General features: G+C 36.3%; 3 protein-coding genes and 1 long non-coding RNA gene across 4 annotated transcripts; 3 read left to right on the top strand and 1 right to left on the bottom strand.

Annotated features, from left to right (window-relative positions):
• Positions 1 to 756: 756 nt before the first annotated feature.
• Positions 757 to 4,262, top strand: LOC124445027 (sideroflexin-5-like). The gene is made up of 13 exons (XM_046995745.1): positions 757 to 1,024; positions 1,460 to 1,528; positions 1,630 to 1,707; positions 1,780 to 1,806; positions 1,920 to 1,974; positions 2,042 to 2,067; positions 2,134 to 2,187; positions 2,288 to 2,344; positions 2,432 to 2,588; positions 2,672 to 2,787; positions 2,875 to 2,960; positions 3,068 to 3,185; positions 3,910 to 4,262. The coding sequence occupies exons 1-13, from the start codon at positions 938 to 940 to the stop codon at positions 3,985 to 3,987; spliced, it is 1,008 nt and encodes a 335-aa protein (XP_046851701.1). The 5' UTR covers positions 757 to 937; the 3' UTR covers positions 3,988 to 4,262.
• A 1-nt stretch (position 4,263) lies between these two features.
• Positions 4,264 to 13,542, top strand: LOC124445019 (cilia- and flagella-associated protein 43-like). The gene is given in 34 exon segments (XM_046995732.1): positions 4,264 to 4,446; positions 4,540 to 4,796; positions 4,878 to 4,974; positions 5,042 to 5,215; positions 5,302 to 5,468; positions 5,682 to 5,870; positions 5,962 to 6,038; positions 6,111 to 6,242; positions 6,408 to 6,515; positions 6,612 to 6,692; positions 6,802 to 6,950; positions 7,224 to 7,327; positions 7,416 to 7,565; positions 7,977 to 8,158; positions 8,288 to 8,425; positions 8,496 to 8,637; positions 8,776 to 9,002; positions 9,191 to 9,394; positions 9,476 to 9,737; positions 9,850 to 10,025; positions 10,108 to 10,384; positions 10,592 to 10,684; positions 10,687 to 10,937; positions 11,175 to 11,458; positions 11,574 to 11,775; positions 11,865 to 11,977; positions 12,039 to 12,105; positions 12,237 to 12,329; positions 12,421 to 12,494; positions 12,568 to 12,658; positions 12,770 to 12,850; positions 12,944 to 12,963; positions 12,965 to 13,095; positions 13,241 to 13,542. Coding segments are annotated over 34 exon segments (4,992 nt in total). The 5' UTR covers positions 4,264 to 4,417; the 3' UTR covers positions 13,411 to 13,542.
• On the bottom strand, positions 13,345 to 17,101 carry LOC124445023. Its single transcript, XM_046995736.1, is given in 8 exon segments — positions 13,345 to 13,772; positions 13,941 to 14,238; positions 14,505 to 14,744; positions 14,956 to 15,008; positions 15,011 to 15,092; positions 15,380 to 15,502; positions 16,033 to 16,645; positions 16,809 to 17,101. Coding segments are annotated over 7 exon segments (1,572 nt in total). The 5' UTR covers positions 16,639 to 16,645; positions 16,809 to 17,101; the 3' UTR covers positions 13,345 to 13,602.
• Positions 15,389 to 15,971, top strand: LOC124445037. The gene is made up of 2 exons (XR_006948084.1): positions 15,389 to 15,457; positions 15,660 to 15,971. It is a non-coding gene; the product is annotated as an uncharacterized LOC124445037 (long non-coding RNA).
• Positions 17,102 to 17,517: the final 416 nt, after the last annotated feature.

Below are 17,517 nucleotides of genomic sequence, written 5' to 3'. Positions count from 1 at the left end.
AAGTTTTAACTATCCGCCAATTTATCCTTCAATTATAATCTGCCGCATTGGCATCTTCCTTGTTTGAGCTTCTATTAGCCAATTCTGTCTTGCCTATTAATTTGGAATGCTTTCGGAAACGTGAACAATGCAAAGGGTTTTGAAAGCCTTCAATAGTTACCCAATAATTCATCCGCTGCCAATAATTCAATTTACTGTCCGAGCGAGACTTAGGGATACTTTATTATCGAAATCAATAAATTATATAATTGTCTTTATTTCAACGACATCAATGATGATGTTATTTGAGCATACTGAGACTTGTTGTCAAGGCGTTTATTTTTTTGTGTTGTTGCTGGGAGGAACACATTCTTCATGTAAAGATCTTTATTGTTCGACGTGTAGTCAGACAGCACAATATGCACGTGCTCCAACGAAAAGTTCGAAAGTTCCGCTACATACTTACAATGCCAAGTTATTTCCCCCTGTAAAATATTATAAGTAGTCATTGGGAAGAAAACAGTATAAAAAACAGAAATTGAGCAATTTAGGCACGTTTTCCATTAATACGTGTTTCAAAAATAAATCAACTGCGTCAAAAATCTTTCATTGCCAAAAAAGTCGTCACAACCTCTACGTAATTTGTGTGCGTCATTCTGTGTCTCAACATAGAGAACTTCTTCCTGTTTTAAGTTCTCTGAAAATTGATTTCTAATAAAACACTTTCATGTCGATAGTCCAAACCCTGTTTTACGGATACTGCTCTGAATTTGAAAATGAAATTGGCTTTATTTGAGTATATATTCGAAAGCAACAAGTGTATAATGACTTGAAATTTGACAAAGACCTGTTCGACAACTCTGTTAGGAAGTAAAAGCCCTGAGAACTAGTTTATAAGAATATAGCCCGCAAAAGGGTTTATTTTGCCCGCAGGCAAGGTCAAATTTCAACAAACGAAATGTGTAAATTCAGTGCAGAAAACTCAAACAATGAAAACTGTCACAATTTAGAAAGATTTTCTTTGACGAAGCCTAGGTATGACCAGGTTTGTATTAGAAGTGTTATTTTACTCTATACTTGAAAGCAAATAATGGATAGTTAAGTCTTGTGATAAGGTTACAGTCTTGACATAGGGACGTGTCACGTGGCCACCCGGGGGGTTGGTTGATACCAAAAATATGGGGTTTTCTGCACTGAGTGGTTTTCTGTCGGTTAATACCGTGGTGTTTGTCGTCATTTAAACAGTTGTCAGTAAATATCTATTTAGCAGAGTAAATTTCAAACTTTATTCATATGTTTGTCATTAAAATAATGATTTATACCCCAAATACCAAGTAGAAGAAGATCAAGTCCTTGCCCCCCCCCCTCCCCCGCTAGAAGGACTATGTCATGGTAAAATGTATGGTAGTCAGAATATATTGCTGAATTTGGATTATGAAAGTTGATAGAAAATTGTCGCATTGAAGTAATTTTTTCCTAGGGCACATTTTGGGGTCGATATAGACGATGCCTGGACATCATAGATCCTCGGACTCTGCTTGTCAGCAAGGTGAATATTTAATTTCACCATCTATCCATTTTCATCCCAGCAAGGTCTCTGCCATTTTTGATGAAATAAAATCATTTTCTTGTTTTTATTCTGATCCTTAGGAAAAGGAGAAAGAATGTCTCTCCTTGTTGCATTTATATAAAGAATGTCAACTTCCATCTCATGTCACAGCAGAACAAGTACGTATGCCTGCTTTGTTGTCAAATGATTTTGTTATTGTTGTTAATTTGTTTGTGAATTATTTCTGACAGTTATGGGAAGCAAGAAAAGTCAAGGAGGTTAAAGCTTATTGCAAGTTGGATTCTAAGTTTTAAAATGAGTACTTCGAAAGTCTGAACATCATTTTAAAATATTATTTTTACATTTTACCATGATTTATTTGATTTTTTAGGCAGTGTTTCATCCAGATACTAATGAAAGGATATACATGCCATTTCGTATGTCAGGTACGAGCTATATTAATCTATTTTTTTAAGTAACTTGAAAATCATGAAAAGTCTATAACACTTTTAGGTTTTGTCCCATTTGGCACTATAACAGTAAGAGAAAATCTTCACCTCATGCTATTTTTCAGTGCTTTCCTTTTTCAAAGTTCAATTCTTTAGGTTGTTGGCATGTTGATGCCTGCCCCAAGTTTATCGACCGTAGTGTTTTGGCAGGTATTGTGCATTGTAGTTTTGCTCTCCACTCAACTAACATACCTACCTACTTACCAATCTTGGTAAAGCCAGGATTTGATTGTCATTTTAAATGGTTTAGTTGTTGAACCAAAGTCATAACGCTGCTGTGAATTACTCTAACAGAAATGCTACAAAGGTTAAAATCATTCTTCATGTAGAAAATAGTTCTAGGATCCAATTGAATGAATCTAGTTGTGAAAATCTTCCCCGTTGCTTGTTTCAGCCAACGCCAAACAGTAGATTTATACTGAGTTACGTTGGAGCCATTACAAGCGCTGTTTCTATTGCTGTTGGATTGACTGTTTTTGTTCAAAAAACAAAAATGTTTTCACCACAAGTGAGACGGTCTTTACAAAGATTGATTGCATTTCCTGCTACTGGTCAGTATGATCTACATTAACTCGTTAATCTTTTTGCAAAAACTTTCAACGTTCAACGAAAACAAATTTCATTTTTTGTTCAGCATGTGCCAATGTGTGTAATGTTCTTTCAATGAGAAGTAACGAGCTTATAGAAGGAGTGGATCTTGTAGATAGCAATGGAAATGTTCAAGGGACATCAAGAATTGCTGCTAAACGGGTAGCTTGAGTTTTACGCCGTGAATTGACAGCGTTATTTTGTAACAAAGAAATCCAAAATTTTTGTTCACAAATAATAATGTTTTAGGCAATTTACGAAACGATAATCACAAGAATTTTTTTGTCTGGTACAGTATTATGTACTCCTGCGATTATTATGACTGTATTGGAAAGGTATTTATAAATCATCGCTTGTGCAATATTAATAATTAATTGCTTAAGTTGTCCCATTTCTTAACTACGACGTCTTTATACTGTTATCTCGTTGTTTTTATGTATAGAGCAAAATTCCTCAAAAAACATCCTCGTTTTGTTCTACCAACTCAAGCGATCGCCTGCATCTTATCATTTGGCATTGCTTTGCCTTTTGCTATTGCCCTCTTTCCTCAGTTGTCCCAGGTGAGAGTTTGCATCAGTTACATTGCTATTTAGCCATTTAATTTATACAAATAGCTGCATGTATGAAGCTTTCGAGTTAAACGCATAATAGTTGAAGTTTTTAGCGTGATTGCGTGTGCAACTTTATTTGAAATCGTGACTCCATTCTATAAAGCTTCCTATATGACCTTGGCCATTATGAAAATACATCATTAGATATGCATGCTTGCTGCAGAGAACCTACTCAAAAATCTCAATGAAATAATCGGATTTACGCGATGATGACGGCAGCACTAAGTGTTAATGTAAGGACTCCTTTGATGTGCATGGTATTTTCTAAATATAGTCGACGTGAAACACAAACCAGTTATTTTGAAAAAAAATATTCTTTTATCGGTTGGGTGTGTGTCTGTGGTATATCACATGCATGTATGATGACAATGATGTTAGATGCCTATTTATAGTAATTTGATGTACAAATCTCAAATATTTTCGACTTTAACACCATTCAAAAGATCTTGCTAGTTCATACATAAACCCAACTATATTCTTTGTCGGTCAGGAGATTTGATGATACGTTTTGTCTCCAACTTGTTTTTGTTTTTGTTGAAGATATTAAAAATTAAAATGTTTCCTCTTAAACACCACTGTATAAACAAAGAAACAGATGATTCTTTGATGTAGTCCTTAATATTGACCGACTTGAAGGTTTTGTGGCAATCACATGGGTCTCCGTAATTTCTAGATCGACTTAAAGGATACAGAAAAAGAAATTCAAGCAAATTGCAGAGAATCTATATTATATTATAACAAGGGATTATGAGTTTGATCTTTATACGACAGTAATGCCCCCTAGCTATACACGTGTGAGTTATATGTATTGACATTAACGTCACAGGCTTCAGATGAAACGATTTGACAGCGCACACGCGACAACAGTGATTTAATTGAACGATCTCATTTCACGTGCATGTATAGAAGGATCACTGGAAATTAACGTAACTTACTTAAAAAAATTAGACAAATAGTTAGAACTTAGAAAATTCTATTATAAGTATTACCATTCTGTCATTCTATATGGTTGTTTGGTGAACGATATATGTAACTGGAGTATGTTCATTCGTTTTACCGTTGCCATAGCAACCAGCCCAAAAAAAAGCAAATGGCGAATATTTTTGAAGTTTGTGTTGAGCTTTCTGCTGTTTTATTGACTATATTTGAGTTTGTTTTTACCACAATATACTTTTGAAAACATGGACCAGTTTGGCACACTCGAATTAAGGTGAGAATATTACTATCTGTATTAATTTTTATATAAGTATTATGTTATTTTACGTTTAATTTGTGAAAACATTTTCTACTGTCATTTCTTTAGATGGTGCCAAGGTTATTCTGGTGAGAAACCTTTGTTCATTGAAAAAGATGTACTGTCTTACGTGTGTGGGAACACAATCAAGTTCCACGACATGTCGTCGGGTGTGATAACTTTTTTATCTTCAGAAGGCAAGGGAATCTCTTGTTTCGCTGTGAACCCTACCAAAATGGTCGTAGGATTTGCTAGCAAATCAATAGACCCTGTTATTTACGTATACAATTATCCCGACCTAATCACTTGCCGAAGCAAACTCCATGGTAAGACTGTGAATAAATACTGATGAATTTTCACCATAGATTATTTGACTTTCTTGTACGTTATTCAACATTGAATTTTAGGAGGTGCAAAATTGGAGTACACATCTTTGGCATTTGCTGATAACAGCAACATTATGGCAAGCTGTTCTGGCATTCCGGACTTCAAATTGAACATATGGTATTGTATATATTCTAAATTTGTGTTTAAATAACAAGTTGATGTTCATGCATTTATATTTTTGCAGGAATTGGTTTGATGAGCAGAAGTTATGTTCTGCAGAAACCAATGAAGTTGTGTGTAGAGAAATGTCATTTGATCCATCCACATGGAAGAATTTATTGTTTATTGGCAATGATGATGATGTTATATGTTTGTGGAACATTGAACAGTCCAATGAACAATTTCTTCTTACAGCAAAGTATGAACTGCATGAACATCATTTTGCTTGCGAGATTTTCTATTCATCATTATCCTTTGCCTTGACTTTGTTGCTTTTGTGTTTAGAACCATCAAACTTCCATACACGGATGGTACTCCCGAGTTAAGTGATTTCGAAGATCTCTCGAGTTCAATTAGTTGCATGAGCAACCCCCTCTCATCAACAAATATAAAAATGACTAAGGCAGCCATTGCTGGTATTGATGTTAAACGTCTTAGATCTTACATTCCAGGTGAGTTGGTGAGAATTCTATAGTTTTGTTCATTCTTGTCAAGGGTGAAACGAGAGGGTGCACACCCCTGAACTCAGATAATTTTATAGCTTTTTGAGGAAAATATTGTATTTCCAAATGATGCACCCCCAGTAATCAAATCCTCGTTGCACTCTATCTTGTTGTTATTTTTCCAATCATTGCACGAAAGACACTTATAGTGTGTTTATTTAGACATTCACAAAGAAAGATGTTGTGTTATCAGCCATTGTTGGGGAAACAATAGTGCAGTTGTATTTCTGGGTTGTAAGAAAGGATTTCTTCTTGTGCTTGATTTGGAAACCCTGAAATTGACTGTTTTAATGGAGTGTAATTTAGAGGAAGATCATTCTTCTAAGGAGAGTCTAAATATAATCAAGGAAGGTTTGTATATTTCTTATGTTACTCTCTACTTTCCAACTTCATTATAATCATAAGTAATGCACAACTTTCATCTTTAATCAACGTTACCTAGGAACAAAACATGTCGTTGAAACAGAAATATGGAAATCGCTGCTACCGTGGAAATCTGGTTTAATTGCTGGTGGAAATGTATGACAGAAATGAGTGAATCTTTGTTTTCAAACGGGACTTTGCATGAAGCTCTCTTTTTACAATTTTTAGAACGGAGTATTACGATATGTGAGTAGGTCAGGACTGAAAGGAAGAATCGAAAATGCTGTTGAATTGAACATTGCCATTAAACACATGAGCTCATGGACAACTGACGAGAAATTTATCATAACAGATCAAAACGTAAGGAACGTAATAGGATAATCTTGTGTTAATGTGTTACTATGATGAAGAAAAGAATCTATAAAAGTTTTACAATACACGCCGTATTTCATTGCTTATTGAGCTATTTTGTTCTCGACTTCTCGTTGAAGAAAGTCTTCGTACAAAAGAGGACATTGTTTTTAGAATGCTGTCTATCATTATGAAGACGAAAAGTTGACGAAAATTTTTTACGATTGTGTTGGTGAGATTGTTGCCGTAGATTGTCTTGAACAGGGAACAGATTTTGTCGTGGTAGGAGCGGCTCTTTTTTGAGCATGATCATTGAGATCACACGAAATTCCATACTTCTCATCAACTGACGTTTTTCCTTCTGTTTGTTTAACTTAGACCTGTATTGATAATGGATGCATACAAATTTGGTCAGTCAGCTCATCAATATTAGTATCACAAATCCTTCTCTCGCAAGAGGTGAGTATTATGAAGCGTTGTTGATAGTGGTGTTTATGAAAGATGCACGTGGTTTATGGTGGATGTAAAATATGAAAAAGGTGTACTTAAGGATATATATTTTTTACAGACGTGTAGTATGGCTTGTTGTCCTTCTTCAAATATTATCGTATGTGGAACTGCGGCTGGCTTTGTTTACTTTATTGAAGCGACGACAGTTGAAGAACCTCGAATCATATCATGTTTTATGATCCATAAAGGTCCTGTTCTTCATTTATGGTAAGATTTCTATGCTTGAGCTGCATGTCCGATTTGACGGTGATTGGTTGGTTCATAACCACGTGATCCAAATTAGAGGTAGTATATCTCGCTTTGGAAGAAATATGGTAACCGTTTAAAGCAATCTAAACGTTGAGGAAATGAGTATTATTTCAATATTTGGAAATACCATTGTTCTATATTCTTTAGATAAAACAGTTTGGGTTTTTGAAACAAACACGAATTTTAATAAAATACAATATGGACGTAATATAATCTCTCTTCTTCATTCAGTTTCGACACGTTTGGTCAGGTGTTGATCACTGCATCAAATGATGGTCACGTGTTCCTCGTTGATCCTCGTATAACCGCTGACTTTAAAGTTCTTGGGCACACAGGTTGTTAAATGTTCTGTTACACTTAATTCCATTATGATGTATGATTTTAGGAATTTGCTAAAATGTTTTCGTTCTTTTTATACGTTAGCTATTGTTGGTGATGTTGTGGATCTATCTTGTCTCAATGTAAGAGATCAAAGTCGACATGGTCCATATAAAGTTTGTGTTTTGCATAAAACTTCAGAAACTTTGTGTAAGCTGACTCATTTTGAACTTCCAAAAGATGTGACGTTGACAGGTGAGATGACTTATCCGGCATGTTTTAGAGTGTAGTGTGTTTGTACTTAATGTAAGGATGTTGTTTTAAACGTGTGTCTGCCTTGTTGGAGTGTAATGTGTTTGTACTTAATGTAAGGATGTTGTTTTTACCGTGTGTCTGCCTTGTTGGAGTGTAGTGTGTTTGTACTTAATGTAAGGATGTTGTTTTTACCGTGTGTCTGCCTTCTTATTTTTCCAAACGCGTGGTTTTATAAAACTTAACAAATCAAACCAATGAATGACATCTTGCCATACAAGATGCATCATTGATAGAAATTAACTTTGAAATTATTGATAATCCTAATGGGATCGTTGTCCTTCTATCAGTTTGTCTTTCTGTCAAATGTTTTCCCACAATTCATTAAAGCATAGTCAAACCATTTTCCAACAGGTTTGTCTTCTTCACTTCACGAAGACGCAACGTTTCTGTTCAAGGATGATGTCATCAATAAAGCAAAATGTGACCTCAGCATTCTATGTTATAGTTTGGCTTTATTACCCAACAATATTTTAATCGTCATGTCACATCACGAGAAAAAAATCATCAAATACAGTCTTTCCATCTCGAACAAGGTAAACTCAAATAATTGCCCTCAATATAAAGAGATTTCTAATTTTCAGCCCCCCCCCTCTCAATATAAAAAGATTTCTAATTTTCAGCCGCCCCCGTGCGGTAACGTTGTAACACAACTTTTTGTCCAGGTGCTAAACCTTGAAATTCAAGATTCGTTCTGTGGTCATCAACTACATGGTGGTTACATTACAGTTTCTCCACATTTACGTTGGTTAGCTAGTTCTTCTCCTGATGGAGACGTTATACTGCGTGCTGTTGGTGCTTTGGTATGTATCATCCTTCCTTCGAAACTTTCTCATGGTATTACTGTTGACGTTGTATCCTTTTACCATACAGGACCGTTTTATCCAGACGCCTGCTCATCATCACAGCACTGGTGGTGTCATAAAGGCTGTGTATTCTGGCGATGGTCAATACATATTTTCTGTTGGTGGTGATGGTGTTTTATCGTGTTGGCAATGGAAATTTACCCAAATGGGTATGTGTTGTGGAAGTTGAAATACGAAAGTTTTATTATTAATATGCCTCCTTGTTGTCTAGTGTAAGAATTGCACGAGAACCTTAATACGCTTAAAGGTCTTTAACTCGACTTTTTATTTTACTGTGTCCCACACAGGAAAGGTTAAAGCTCAAGGAGCTGTTGATGCAGCAAAATTGCGTCATTCAGTGCTGGGGAGACTACAAAATGAACAGAATGATGCCGCTAAAAGAACAACAGAGTGGAAGGAAAATGATGATGACAAAAGAACAAACATGAGTGGTCATGAACTGCATTCTGTCGATAGTGATATTTTACACAAAGGAACTACTTACGTCACGTGGTTAGAGAAAGTCACAGCTCAGGTACAAGATAATATAATCATGATTGATTCCTATAAAAGAGTTTTAAACATGCTTACCACCTAAAGTACATGTTTGTTCCTTGATATTCCCCGTTATATTTAATGCCTCAGTGGTTTTTCCATTTCCAGTACACGATTGTTCCTTGATAGTCCCCGTTGTTCTTTAATGTTCAATTTGCTGTGTTTTAGGCACGTCGTAACGAGGACCTGATGCACGCGGAAAGAAAGAAAGAACTGAGAAAGGAACTGCAGCAATTGAAGCAACAAATCATGGATTTGATTGAAGAGAATTCCACTTTACCTGATCTTGAGAAACTTGAGCGCCACGAGTTCAATCTCGATGAGGAAGAAAGGCAGCGATTGATTGCTGTTGCCGAAGAGGACGTGAAGAAGGTTTTCGTTTCATCCCAGTATCTTCTTTTCATTTTATCTTTTCTTTTAATAGTAAACATTGCATTCTTTTATTGGACTCAGGTGCGTGAAGAAATTGAATTAGAAAACTTGGCCAAAATGTATCTTTGTGATGTTATCAAGAAGGAATGCTGGGATTCGATGGCTGTAAAAGGACGTGCCGTAAAAGGTTTTAACAGTATACTCAGTGTTACAAACTATCCCATGATAGAAAGATCTCAAGAAGAACTGCAGGAACTAGCATTTGTTACAAAACAGAGAAAGATCGAGCTTGCTGAGTACGAAGCACAGAAGGAATTTCTTAAAACCAAAGATATACTACAAGGTATCCCCCGTGAGATAAACTATCTTCCCAATATTTGCTTTGGTTGTCAGTGTATTTTTCCACATACACACACAAGAACGTAAACACGATCCATCTCAATTTAATTACCTAGGTGACGATGACGATGACGACACACATGAAGATGTAAACACTGAAAGTTCCGAGAACTTTTCTCCGGCTCTCTATGGCAGTCATGCCTTTAGTTATGGCGGCAAAAATGATCTTATTGGCGATCAATTTTATCTTCACACTATTCAACAAAAACACAATCAGATTGTTTTGATTCAGGTATTTATTGCTACTTTTATTTATATTGATCGTCTACCTTGTCAATTGTGCAGACCAACTCATACACGAATACATCTTCCAGGATTGTATTTATAAGATCAAGGAGTCGTTCAACTTTGCTTTTCAAGAAGTGTATCGTAGCAAAGTGTCAGAGCTTAAACGCATTCGTGAAAAGAATGTTCGAGTAAAAAAAATATTAAACGATCTCTCGTTAAATGAGTTTGTCTTTGAGCCAGTCATGGATAATGAGGAATGTCCGGAGACGCTGTTGTATGTCAAGGATGACGAGGTACCTTTTGAAAGATATGTAACCGAAGAAGAAAAGGTTAGAATCGAACAAGAAAACAAGAAAAATGAAGGTGCAGTAAATATCATAAACATTTGAATCTATTTTTCAGTTTTTCAGTAAATTTTTATCGTTGTCAAAATTTTTCCCGGCGTCTTATAAAAAAAAACTCTCAATAGTTGGCGATTTCGAGGCCGCTCTCAACCTGACAAATGTTTTTAAGATTATTTTACCCATCTAATGTAGACAGACAAGTTCAGTTTGTGTCTTTTATGTTCAGAACGTCGTCTCGTAGCACTTGCAGACAATGCTCGCGAACGCGCACTTAACCAGATGATGAAAGGTGTCCTTGAAACGAATCCGGAGGAGGAGTTGAAAAGGATCTGGAACGACCGGATGTGCTAAAGAAATCGGAAGAGGATTGGGGCGAGGAAGAGCATCGTATTGCTAAGGAGTTTGAAAGAAAGGAACAAGAATTAAAGGAAAAAAGGGAGAAATATAAGAAATCTTTGGAGGCAGAACTAAAAAAGCTTCAGGCAAATATTGATGAAGCGACCTCTGGTTTTGATGAAAAGTTGAATCAGTTATTTCAAAGGAAAATCAAAACTGAACAGACCATATTTCAGGTAAAGTAATTTCATATGTTTTTTTTGTTATTTGTTCCAAAAATTCTTACTTTCCATTTACAAAATATGTTAAAATATTTCATGTTAGTGTCTACGTATTATAAGGCGCTACTTTCATAAGGTCCATGTTCAACTAAAGCATCATTAGATATACAGAGCATCTTATATTAAAATCTCATGTATTTATAAAGGATGATAAAGTTTTGACTAATGTGAGAGTCTTTTTGGGTGTTAAAGGAAGAACTCAAAGTCCTTCGACTGACTGCAGCAATTGTTGCCGAGGAAGAGCTAAGAACGCGCGAAGCGCATCTTGTTCACGTTCTGGAGGAGAAAAAACACGAAAAGGGACGATATGCAAACGCAGCTGCCGAAGCAAAACGGGAAATGGAGCTGTTTCGTGATGAGTACGAGATTATGATGGCCGAAGATAAAAGTTTGGATAAAGGATTTAAACGAGATTTCAGTGATCAGGATCCTGCCACTGTTGAACACTTATATAAATTGTTCAAACGTCGGCCAAGGTTTGTGATGAACAATTTACATTATCCGTTCACAAAATATATGTTATGAAAGGGAACTTATGTATTCGAGATATGTTTTATCATTCCATGTGACATGTTTCTCTTTCTTTACTAGAGGTCAGAAATCGTTGAAAGCGGCAACGGATGTTCATGCTGAAGGCAAAACTGCTTCGAGACAGTCGTACACGGGAATGCAGTCTTTGGAAAAAGCAATAGATGAGTTAGATCGCCCGGTACATATGCCCGATGGTCTGGATGAAAATGTGTGGAATAGACTTATACAAGCGAGAAGAGTAAAAGTCGAGAGTGAACAAAAGGTCGGCTTATCTTCATTCTTATTTCATTAAAATAGGTCCACACAAAATGCGTCGTTTGTAAATGAATGATGTGATTGGATATTTTATAGCTAAAAACGAAGGCGTTGGTGTTAGCAGACATGAATGGATTCCTTCAAAGGCGATACGAAGAAGACGAAACATTTCGAGTCGAGATCGAAAATCTTTTCAAAGAACTTCAAAAGTAGAACAAAGAATGACTTCATTTTTGTGGAACTCGGTTCATAATTTTTCTTGTTACTTAGTTTGCGAGAAGAAAAGACAAAGTATGCGATGGATTTAGAAGTTCAATTGTTGCTGAAACAAGGCCAGGTACGAAAAATTTATAATGTAAATTATTCTAACTCGCTCTTAATCATCACATATACATCATTTATGTTTTAACAATCGTTTAATATATAATGTGTTGATATTTTTCATGATTTACCTTTGCCTTGCTAAAGGTGGAAGTTCCTGCTGAATCATTTATTATTGACTACTCGAACAGTTCATTGCTCCATCGTTCTGTCATTGAAGATTTAAACCAAAATATACGGGTAAAGACACTTACGTTAATCAAGATTTGAAAACTTTTTTCACGCGTTTCATTTTTAGTCGAGATCTTCTCTTTTTTTTTCTCCCCTCCAGTCGCTTGGAGAAGCTAAGATAAACATCATGACGGAAAGTAAAGATTTCAAAAAGGGAATTCATGCTTTAGAATGGTGAGATGATGGTTCAATGCAACTGATAAATTTGTAAGTGAATTCGTGTTTGATGTTTGTTCAACTTTTCCAGGGAACATAAAAAAATGAAAATGCAAATTGAGGATTTGGAAGCAAAAGCGCGTGACATACAACTATTAAGAGTTACGAAAGATCTGCAACAGGTAAGAAGAGAACAAAGTAACGTTAAGCTACAAATCTTTCTTCTTTAACTTATGACTTACTCTGTCGGTAAGGTTTTGTCATTAAGATTAATATGAAGATTATTTATTTAGTATCTTGGTGAGGTGGATCAGCAAGCTATTCAACAAAAGGAAGTTGCAACACTTGAACAAACTCTTCAACTTTATGAAAAGGTAACATACACATTGGAGACCTCCTCCATGTTGTAACCGAACCAAGCGAGGCTACGTTGCGTTTGTGTTTTAAATCCTTCGCTTTCATCACAGACTCATGCTCGAAATGTAGCTGCGACAGCGGGTTGTTCGTGATTTGAAGAGAGCGATCAGGAAGAGAGTGATAGAAAACGAAAGGATGGACATCGATTTGGAAGAAATGTCTTTAAAAGTTGCGGAACGAAGAAACATCAGTAATCCACATGGTGAGGGAATAGTGTTCTAATTTTGATGATTTTAGTTCGTTGTACTGTATCTTTATGACTGGGTATGATGATTTTAGTTCATGATGCTTTAACTATCTTCGTGACTGGATGTGATGATTTTAGTTTTTGGGTTTTTTTATTTTAGACGAGAGTCAAGCGCAAGCAAACAGAGAAGCACGACTTAAAAATATTGTCGCTCGACGACAATTGGTTGATCTTGCTAGACGGCAGTTAAATGAGGTAACAGTATTGAGAACAGAACTTGAGCGATTACGCATGCGCACATTTCCTGCTCTTGTTCAAGTAGATCCATAAAAACAGATATCTTTATTTACACATTTTGTACATTTACTTCCCTATATAGTTTTGTAAAAAGTTCATTTGCTTAAACCAAATCGTAAGCACGATTGCAATCTTTTAATACAATTGTTTGATTTGGATTTCTCACGAAAGGACTTGGTATGGACAATAGTAGAATGAAGAAATACGCAACAGTAGTGATTTTATTCATTTTAAAAATGTTGGTAATTCCTTCATAGCACTCTCACACGAGTGCATCCTTTTTTTAAGTCGTTCAAAGTCCGTGTCACATTCTTTCCTTTTCATCCGTAAAGTGGATAACTCCTGCTTCATTTTCTCTATGCTATGTTCTTTTTTCTTTATTTGCGAGTCTATATCTGAAATAAAGAAGAGAAAGTTTCATCGAAGACATTCAACACGATGATTGATGGCAAGTGAAAGGTTTACTCTTTACTTAGTACATCCAGGAATACGAAAGGTTTATCTTGTACATCCAGAAAAAATAGGAAAGGTTCATGCAGTGCATGGTACATTATTGTACATACCACTTGCTCGACTTTCTATTTTTCTTATGCTCGCTTCATCTTGCGCGCGGGCTCTTGCAACCAACGCAGACACATCGCCAAGTAAACCAGCATCACCAAGATATTTGAGAACCGCAGGCGAATTGACTGCTGCTCCTATAGAACTGGTGGATGGTGACGATGATGTGGAAATTCCAAGAGTGTCAGATATTACTTCAGTGTTATCAACTCTTGGCGATGGTGATGATGAATATTGAATCATTGAGAGTGTTTGAGGTTCGTCCGTATCACATTCACATGCTTTCTGTGAGTCACCATGCTAAAATACATTATTGAGTTAATTAATATCAATGTGACTTGATTGGGTTGTGAGTAACAGGTATTGTCTGTAGGTATATGGTTAGGGTAACATTGTATTGTCTGTTGGTACATGTAAGGATAACATTGCAAAGTTAGTATTGGTGCTTGAATGAATTTATTGCTGCATAGCGTCTTTATGTGTGAGTACTTCAAAAGCATTTTGCAAAAGCTTGCCACCATAACATAATTATATCATATTATATATATATTTCTAAATGACATTACCTCTTCATCATTAGATGGACTCTCTTGCTTTATTCCTGACCATACGAGTGTCGCTTGGCTCACCGTGTTTTCACTGTTGACAGGAGTGATGGAGGATCTTGAACTGGCTCTCTCACTCCAATTTGTATCACTATCGTCTGTAGGACTTGGAGAAGGGAAGAGATTTGTAGGTAACGCAGCATTCACTTCATGATCCTGATCAAGTTCTGAGTAGAATCCCAAGCCTAGATGCTCGCCATTCTAAAAAAAACAGGTGGCTAGGGTGAAAGAACCGCAAAATAGAATATATAACTGATTTTCGCAGATTCAGCAACCATAATTTCATATCTTGTTCATTGCTCTTAACATATTCACTAAAATGATTTGTATGAGTTCTATGTAGACAATGGTTCATAACAATTGTGTTTCGCGTACGGTGGAGCCAAGCATCTGAAATGAAAACGGGCTTTACCCTCAAAAGTTCGTGTACAATATTCGGTACTCCTTGCGCAAACGCAATGTCAGTGCTGTTTCATCGTTGTTATCCCGTATCGTTTTGTCAGCTCCTGCATTAATAAGAGCACGGATTGCACTTGCACAATACTCCACCTTCATAATAAGAAACAATAGCAAGGAGTTCATGCGTTAAAGTTAAAGGAAGGTGGCACTAGTAACGTCTACAGGTTAGGGTCTAGCACTGTCAATCTGTTGAACGGAGTGTATCGTGGACTGTAAAAGAATTTCGTGCTATTCAAAGTGCGCTCTTTCTTATATAATCTTTTTCTCACGATAAAATAAAAGAAAGGTGACGATGGTTAGACTGCTAATTCCGGCAAAGGTTCCTGAGACGTCAGTTCAGTTCATAATATTCACAAAATCAACATGTTTAAACGAACCCTCGAACAGGATCCTGCCAAAAGATGTAATGCTGTTTTGCCCTCATAGTTTCTTCCATCTAAGATAGAATTGGCAGGGTAATCCACTTTGTTTGCTTGCGTAGCTATTGCTTCAATACACGCCTACAAAAAGACGAGTTTTTTCATAAATGTCAAGGCAAAGTGAACAGTGCCAGATCATTAATACATTTTGTAACTATGTGCTTGTTCATCAGTGCTTGAAATTCTTCATTAAAATTCAAATAATAATTTTAGGCAATTCCATTTCATTTATACACAGATATATCAAGGCTACTTAAAAGTCAGGATGGCTCTGCTATGGTACATCTCCAAAAATATTTTGATGGTGCTTAAAAGCTCCAAAGGCAATGTCCTTGAAATGTTTCATCACCATGTATCCTTAACTTATTAGTTAACTCTTGTTAACTTTTGGACATTGTCAACAGAATTGTGTCCAATTGGTCCAATATGTATATTAGGATCCCTTAATGTCATGTTGTATCACCCTGAATCTCTTCACTGCTGTGAAAGTCATGGCAAACAAGATTAAAAGATGTGCAATCGAAAAATAAAACAGTTAATGAGACAGTGAGTGAATTTGCTTATTACATGGATCCTGACTTGAGTGTGGTTAAGTTGTTTTATATCCCTACCTGAAAGAAGTGAGATTTACTTTCAAGTGTTTTTAACTTATTAACTGCTGTATGCAATGGTGTGTCGCCATTTATTTCATCATGAAATGCCAACTGTTTTGGTAAGGCAGTTATTATTCTGTTCAATTTTGGAACCAGTTTTGATGAAGACACCTTCGTTCTTGATCGATATAGTCCACTCAGTGCCGAGTGCAAAGCAAACTGTCCAGTGGAAGATTTGACATTTTGATCAAATCCATAACTAAGCAACCATTCTAAGGCAACGCACCTTCCAAAAGCACATGCCAAATGTATAAGTGGTAACCTTAAGTCCTCTGATGGATCTGGAACAACATCATTTTTCTCCCATCCCTCTTCAATGTATTTAACAACACATTTTTCAAACTGTATAATATTTGATTTTGTGCCTTGGCAGTCATTTGAGCTTATCAAGGTAAGCACAAGATCATGGTGTTTTGGGCATTCTGCTCGACTATCACACAGTGGTGTACAAGGATGTTTGATAGCTTTCTTTGACTTTGATCTTGATCCTTCATTGCTAGATGATACATTCGCCATTGTTGGTAGTGAATCTTGTAATCTTGACATTGCGCTCAAATTAAGCATACTTATCCTGAACATGAAAAGAAAGAAATACATGCTACTTGGTAAAATAATCCACAGAGTAAAGGTTATGGTTGCCAGAATTATGGTGCTATCCTACCTTGCATCCAGGTCTTACAAGAAAGAAATTTACACATTCTAAATGATAAATATAGTAGAAAACGGTTACGTACGAAATAACTTTGGATCCTCCTGCGCTTGCTAGCGGGATATCGTCCACTCCATTTTCATCGCTATTTAAATTCCAGGTGACCGTTTTAATACTTAGACAGGTTTCACGAAGCGCGCGATGTCGATGACCCAGTATATGTTTCACAATAACTCTAGATTTTCACGTATTTATGTAAAAAGCATGCCATACGTCCCAAAGGCAGACTACCAGAGTTAAGAGAAGGAAGCCAGCATGCCAACGCTTGCCGCATGCTGTCGTCATCAAGTGGCAAGCCAAGCTTGCACCTTGTTCCGTAACCAATCAGAATGCAGTATCACAGAAGCTTTGATGGAATATTGGTTCATATTGACTGGGTAACTACGTCACAATATTGGCAAGTCGCCTGCCTTTAGAAAATTTTATTGGTCATTGTGAAATCACCTCTCACGAATGTAATTTGATCAACACACGGGGAAACCTTTCGAACAAAGTTGAGTCAATGAATCATTAGAGCGTATTTATTTAAGAAGCTTGCTCCCCCCCAGTTTATGTTTTCACTTTCCAAGCTACCGCGTTTTGTCTTTCGCTCTTTTGACTTTTTTTGAAAGGGACAATGCTTTAGATATACGAACTAGTTTCTACTAAAAGTGTGTTGCCCGTTTTCCATAGCTACTTCATTAGTTGTGTGATATGGGAAAGTTTAGTAAATTAATATCGGATATAGCGGTAGA

Source organism: Xenia sp. Carnegie-2017, unplaced genomic scaffold (assembly GCF_021976095.1).
Source record: "Xenia sp. Carnegie-2017 unplaced genomic scaffold, XeniaSp_v1 HiC_scaffold_21, whole genome shotgun sequence".
Taxonomy (NCBI): Eukaryota; Metazoa; Cnidaria; class Anthozoa; order Malacalcyonacea; family Xeniidae; genus Xenia; species Xenia sp. Carnegie-2017.
This window is presented reverse-complemented; position numbering and strand designations above follow the sequence as displayed.